The following is a 6,936-nucleotide window of genomic DNA, read 5'->3' on the forward strand; positions in this document are numbered from 1 at the left end:
GAGAGTAGATCATACAGAAGGTGCTAGTATGTGAGCGTGAGGGTGCAGGGCAACAGAAGATTGTAGAGTAGTCGAGTGCGTACTTGTTTTCCTCGATCAGTATCCTCAGTGTGTCGGGGTTCGTCAAGGCCACGTCGGAGTCGATGCTGAAGTAGTAATCACACTCTGGATCCTTCTTACAGGCGTCGCTGCACACAGACACACACACACAGGACATGTCAGGGAGGACTCACACCGTCACACAGCTGTGGTGTCTTCTGTCCACGTAGGATCTTATTATTCATGTGTTCGAGAGGAACGGCTCTCCGTCTCTCAGGCAACAATCAGAAGTAGCTTGAAGTATTTGGTCTCGCCTCATTTCATGGTGAGACGTTCTGGATACGTAGACGACCGTTTAGTCGTTTACGGGAGTTTTAATAATAGTTCTGAAAAACTGTGAGTGTCGAAGTCAAACAGTGTTTCTCCAAAGTGATGCTGAGCTGCTTTATCATCATAAACTGAATATATTTTGGTTCTGGACGTTTTTTCAGACAAAACAAAAACTGTATTTTCTTATTTAGAATGTTTTACAACCAGTTGCAGAAACAACGATGAGAATAACTGATGAACAAAATGAGAACATTTGTTAGTTGATGTTTGTTTTTGCTTAAAAATGACGTAAACAATGAATCAATGACCAAGTTGCTCATTAGTTTCCTGTTGGACTGAAACTGTTCTGAGAGGATCAGAAGATAAAGTCAACCAGTGATCCACAGATGTTCTCACAGCAAGAATACGGTTCTGAAGGTTCTACTCACACAGCCATGTTTCTGGCCTTGTTCTCCTGCAGGTTCTCCTCCGGTCCGACCAACAGGGCGTCAGGGAACAGAGCTCTGTGACGCTCCCAGAACTTCTGGATGTGACGCTCGTGGTACACAACCTGGGCGAGAGGAGGATTTCATTAGAACTGAACAGAACAGAACAGAACAGAACTGAGGGTTTCTGTTTGTTCAGGGTCTTACGTTGTTGTGGATGAAGAGGCGGATCCTCGTTGTCGGGTAGTTGAGTGTCGTCAGTCGGTCCAAGAACTCCTCCATGAAGGGAGTCGCATGTTCGATAAACACCCCGACGTACACCAGCGGCAGCTCCTCGTCCTGAAACACACACACTTTCAACACACTGACGACACCACAGTGAAACAGGGGCGGCACCGTCACTGCTGTCAGCTGAGTGGACCTACAGGTACGTCGTTGAAGAACAGCAGGTCGTCATCACAGATGGCACAGCCGTTCTCGAAGGTCCAGGCTGTGGGCACGTAGTTACCCAGGTAGTTCAGCTGCAGCTGCACACACACACACACACACACACACACACACACATCATCAGAGGTGACTCAACACAACAGGTGGTCAGTCATTAACACTGGCACGTGTCTGGTCCGTTACCAGACGATGAGTGGAGAACACTCAGTGATCCGACTGGTGCTGTTCAGGTTGGAACTGATAAAGAGCAGATACACAATACGACTCATCATCCTGTCATCCATCAGGAGAACCAGAGCCTGTGGGCTCAGCACTGTGCTGCTGTGGAGTCAGCTGCAGGTAGTGACTGCAGGTAGCTACAGCAGGTAGCTACAGCAGGTAGCTACAGCAGGTAGTGACTGTAGGTAGCTACAGCAGGTAGTGACTGCAGGTAGCTACAGCAGGTAGCTACAGCAGGTAGTGACTGCAGGTAGCTACAGCAGGTAGTGACTGCGGAGAGCAGATACACAATACGACTCATCATCCTGTCATCCATCAGGAGAACCAGAGCCTGTGGGCTCAGCACTGTGCTGCTGTGGAGTCAGCTGCAGGTAGTGACTGCAGGTAGCTACAGCAGGTAGCTACAGCAGGTAGCTACAGCAGGTAGTGACTGTAGGTAGCTACAGCAGGTAGTGACTGCAGGTAGCTACAGCAGGTAGCTACAGCAGGTAGTGACTGCAGGTAGCTACAGCAGGTAGTGACTGCGGAGAGCAGATACACAATACGACTCATCATCCTGTCATCCATCAGGAGAACCAGAGCCTGTGGGCTCAGCACTGTGCTGCTGTGGAGTCAGCTGCAGGTAGTGACTGCAGGTAGCTACAGCAGGTAGCTACAGCAGGTAGCTACAGCAGGTAGTGACTGTAGGTAGCTACAGCAGGTAGTGACTGCAGGTAGCTACAGCAGGTAGCTACAGCAGGTAGTGACTGCAGGTAGCTACAGCAGGTAGTGACTGCGGAGAGCAGATACACAATACGACTCATCATCCTGTCATCCATCAGGAGAACCAGAGCCTGTGGGCTCAGCACTGTGCTTCTGTGGAGTCAGCTGCAGGTAGTGACTGCAGGTAGCTACAGCAGGTAGCTACAGCAGGTAGTGACTGCAGGTAGCTACAGCAGGTAGCTACAGCAGGTAGTGACTGCAGGTAGCTACAGCAGGTAGTGACTGTAGGTAGCTACAGCAGGTAGTGACTGCAGGTAGCTACAGCAGGTAGTGACTGCAGGTAGCTACAGCAGGTAGCTACAGCAGGTAGTGACTGCAGGTAGCTACAGCAGGTAGTGACTGTAGGTAGCTACAGCAGGTAGTGACGGCAGGTAGCTACAGCAGGTAGCTACAGCAGGTAGTGACTGCAGGTAGCTACAGCAGGTAGTGACTGTAGGTAGCTACAGCAGGTAGTGACTGCAGGTAGCTACAGCAGGTAGTGACTGCAGGTAGCTACAGCAGGTAGCTACAGCAGGTAGTGACTGCAGGTAGCTACAGCAGGTAGTGACTGTAGGTAGCTTCAGCAGGTAGTGACGGCAGGTAGCTACAGCAGGTAGCTACAGCAGGTAGTGACTGCAGGTAGCTACAGCAGGTAGTGACTGCAGGTAGCTACAGCAGGTAGCTACAGCAGGTAGTGACTGCAGGTAGCTACAGCAGGTAGTGACTGCAGGTAGCTACAGCAGGTAGCTACAGCAGGTAGTGACTGCAGGTAGTGACAGCAGGTAGCTACAGCAGGTAGTGACTGCAGGTAGCTACAGCAGGTAGCTACAGCAGGTAGTGACTGCAGGTAGCTACAGCAGGTAGCTACAGCAGGTAGTGACTGCTCTGTTGACCTGTGTTTGTTCACATCTAGTCAATTATTCTCCATTCATATTCAGGTGCGTTCTCACCGGACCTTTTATTTTTGTCGCTGTCGCTCTGTCGCTCAGCTGCAGTCGCTCGTCGGCACAATTCAACAGATCGCTCTGATGTTTTCAACGGTATACGCAGCTGACAGCGGCCCAGTTTGGCGAGCTGTTGGCGAGAATCGGAGGCAGGACTGCCCGGTTGCACACCAACTACAGGCGCTCCATCCCAGCTGAGGAGCGCCTGGCTGTTTGTCTCCGTGTGTGTGTGTGTGTGTGTGTGTGTGTGTGTACATAAAGCCAGCTTTGCTCTTCCGGACCGGTGGAGTTGTATTACATTTCCATGGTTTCAGTAGTTGTCATAGTTACACATAGATTACGGCAGCCAATCAGCGCTGAGCGACAAGCGTCTGACGGCCAGAGAGGGTTTCTCATCTCGAGCGACAGAGCGGTTGAACGTTTTTTGGCTCCGTCGCTCGGACGCTGTCGCTCAGAGCCCCAGCGACATTTCGCCCGAGCGATTAACCGCTCAGCCAGCGACAAAAATAAAAGGTCCGGTGTGAACGCACCTTTGGCAGAATTAGCTGTTAGCAACTCCTGTTAGCAGTGTAACCTACAAACATGAAGATTCTCAGGAGAGTTCTGAATGGACTTTTGTCTCTGAATTCTGGACGGACATCAGAGACAATGATGTCATCAGGAAGTTACAGATCCTGTAGCTCCACGGTGCAGAACCATCAGGTTTGTGGTACTGACTGGAGCTTGTGTTTTGTGTTCAGAGGACAGTGGTGAGATGTGTGTGAGCTAACGACAGCCTTCCTTCACTTGTTTTCTCCACTTACATCCTCAACTACAGCATCACGTCTCTGTCACTGAGGTGTAAAACCCACAAACCACACATCTCACTCAGGACGCTCTGGTGGGCTGTGATTGGTGCGTTACCTTGGTGGGTCCGTTGCCATGGATAATGACAGGGAGCGTGTCGTAGGCGACGTTCCTCGCTCTGACCTTTGCCTTCTCAAACTTCAGGACGACTTCCTCTGACAGAGAGAGACACAGTCAGCTCATTCATGTTGGACACACACTGTTTACTTATGCTACTGTGTGTGTGTGTGTGTGTGTGTGTGTGTGTGTGTGTGTGTGTGTGTGTGGCTCACCAACAGCTCCGTTCAGGTTCTGGAAGATTCGTGAGCGATGATCCAGAGTCATGTTGAACTTGGTCTGAAGAGAAGAATCACATCAAATCAAAGTGTTTCCTGTTGTTCGTTAACAGTCATCTTGTTTGGGCCTTCAGGGCCTCCGTAGTGAACTGATTGGTACAGAAGAGGATTAGGTCCAAAACTGGGTTCTGACTCCAGTGAACCTCATGGCACCTTACAGATCAAACCTTTTGTGACGGCTGATGTACTGATCCAGTTTAACTGGGTCATGAGTCACATGATGTTTGTCAGTTTGTTGTTTGTTGTGTTAAAGCGCTCAGTGAACTACACCCTCTCATCAGCACCAGAACCAGCACCAACATGGAGCCGACTGGGCTCAGAACAGCTCGTAAACAAGAAGAACATCACAATAAATCTGCTCATAGTGACAGCTGCAGTTCTGGTTCTGGTTCAGTTCTGTGAGCAGCTCATGTACAGGAGCAGCTCTACAGTGTCTCAGTCAGGAGACGACGTCGCTAAGTGATGACACGGCTGTGACGTCATCGTGTGAGACTCAGACAGGATCAATACATCATCTGTCCCTCTGATTAATGACCTGTCTCCTCTGTCCATCAGTCTACATGCTCAGTGAATGATGATGAAGACAGTTGTGGTCAGACGGAGACAAAAGTTCATCTGGAAGTCTAAAACATCAGAGTCCATCTTTGTAGATTTAAACTTCTGTCGAGTTCACAGGAAGAAAGTTCTGCTGAGTTCTGTGAATGAACCAGTTTTACCCTCTGAGTCTTGTCCAGGTAGATTTTGGTGTAGAAAAGCTGGTCGTCATCGTTGTCTTTGTACTTCCACTGCTGGACGATCGTACTGAGATCTGACGCGAAGCCGATGAAGCCTGGACACACACACACACACACACACACACACACACACACACACACACACACACTATGGTTCACTACAGCTGATCTGATAATCCATGTTTGTTTACAGGAGAAACTTGAATCTGAGACGTCTGAACTTTTGATCAGGACTCGCAGACGGCGTCTCACCTCCTGAGTTTAGATAGCGTTTCCCAGAATGCACCTCTGGGTATTTGGAGGCCAGCCTCTGGTCGGGCCAGCAGAAGCCCTCGGCTGAGAACACCACCCTGTGGCCCAGACGAGAGAACTTGGACAGCACCTCCTCCGGCCCCGACGCAAAGATCACGTCGTAGCTGCAGGCGGAGACGGAGACAATCAAGTTCACTGAATAAAGAAAACTAAACTGTGACTTCATCTTAAATGACCTCAGGCCCTTTGTCTGCCTTTTAATCTCAGTGTACAACACATCTGTGACAGCAGATCACAGGATCATCTGTCTGAACACAGGACAGTGACAGACAGTAAAGTGTCTGCAGAGGACAATGTGTGAGTGTGTCCTGCAGCAGGACGCTGAGCTCAAACCTCAGACAGGAAACTTCAACCACAAACACATAAAGGCTCAGTTCACCCAAATCCATGTTGTTCACAGCTGCTGCAGCACGCTGTGCTCAGTCCCACATCAAACCAAAGTCCAGTCAAAACGTTTCACATATAACAGAAACACAGGCTGCTGTAGAGACACCTGGAGGATGTGTGTGTGTGTGTGTGTGTGTGTGTGTGTGTGTGTGTAAGTAGGACAGGTGAGTCAGATTTCTTATTGAAGGCAGAAGAACAAAGAAACAACAGAGAGAAGATGAGACTCAAGAGAAGCAGCGAGAATATAAAGAGAAATGAGGACAGGAAGAGTTTTATTACACACACACACACACACAGACACACACACACACACACACACAGACACACACACACACACACACACACACACACAGGTGGGTGTTACCTGTCGACGAACATGATGACCATGTCCTTCTTGTCCGAGTGTTTGAGCAGCTCCTTCTTCAACCATCGGACCTTCTGACCTCCACCCACCGTCCGAGCCACGTCACCACCCTTCCAGTCCTCGCCCAGACCCAGGACCTGCACACACACACACACACACACACACACACACCATCATCATCATGTTCTTCTCTCAATTAAGGGCCTTGAACTTATCTCCACGGATGAAGATGTGTGTGCGTGTGTGTGTGTGTGTTACCTTCACAGTGTAGTTGAACTCTCGGGCTGTCCTCGTGAAGCGTTTGAAGCCGTCTGTTTCCTCTGTTGCCGCGGTGATCACCAGCAGATTTTCTACACACACACACACACACACACACACACAGCAGGTGATCAGTAATCAATAAGTCAATCAACTGACTGATGGAGATCAATGTGTAGCTTTCATCAGCTGCTCGTCACAAAAACAACTTCAGGTTGTGTTGTTCTACTCGTGTAACAATAAGTAATATTACTGGATTACTCTGATCCTGAAGTAACAGCTGACCAGAGATTAACCTGAAACTACAGCTTTCAAAATAAAAGCACCCCTCTGAGGTGTAGTGGAAGAATTAAGGGACAGAAAATGGAAGTACTCGAGTACAAGAGCTCCAAAATGTACTCATGGACTTAGTTACATTCCACCTCTGGGTACATCCTGCAGGACGTGACAGGAAACCTCCTCCCTCCCTCCCCCTCCTCCTCTCTCTCCTCCCCCTCCTCTCTCCCCCCTCCTCCTCCCTCCCCCCCTCCCTCCCTCTCCCCTCCTCCCTCCCTC

The 6,936-nt window shown here is 49.7% G+C and overlaps 1 protein-coding gene across 1 annotated transcript in view; it reads right to left on the minus strand.

Moving 5' to 3' along the window:
• Positions 1-6,936, minus strand: part of plod3 (procollagen-lysine, 2-oxoglutarate 5-dioxygenase 3) — a gene marked incomplete at its 5' end in the record, with an annotated part of 18,492 nt that overhangs the window by 3,788 nt on the left and 7,768 nt on the right. The window contains 10 exons of the mRNA XM_084344431.1: positions 84-188; positions 798-919; positions 1,002-1,133; positions 1,220-1,321; positions 4,049-4,146; positions 4,264-4,327; positions 5,043-5,155; positions 5,313-5,476; positions 6,124-6,260; positions 6,382-6,473. Of these exons, the coding sequence (XP_084200557.1) occupies positions 84-188; positions 798-919; positions 1,002-1,133; positions 1,220-1,321; positions 4,049-4,146; positions 4,264-4,327; positions 5,043-5,155; positions 5,313-5,476; positions 6,124-6,260; positions 6,382-6,473 (1,129 nt within the window). The remainder of the gene's footprint in view (positions 1-83; positions 189-797; positions 920-1,001; positions 1,134-1,219; positions 1,322-4,048; positions 4,147-4,263; positions 4,328-5,042; positions 5,156-5,312; positions 5,477-6,123; positions 6,261-6,381; positions 6,474-6,936) is intronic.

Source organism: Pagrus pagrus (assembly GCF_965226575.1).
Source record: "Pagrus pagrus genome assembly, chromosome: 22".
In the NCBI taxonomy this organism is placed as follows: Eukaryota; Metazoa; Chordata; class Actinopteri; order Spariformes; family Sparidae; genus Pagrus; species Pagrus pagrus.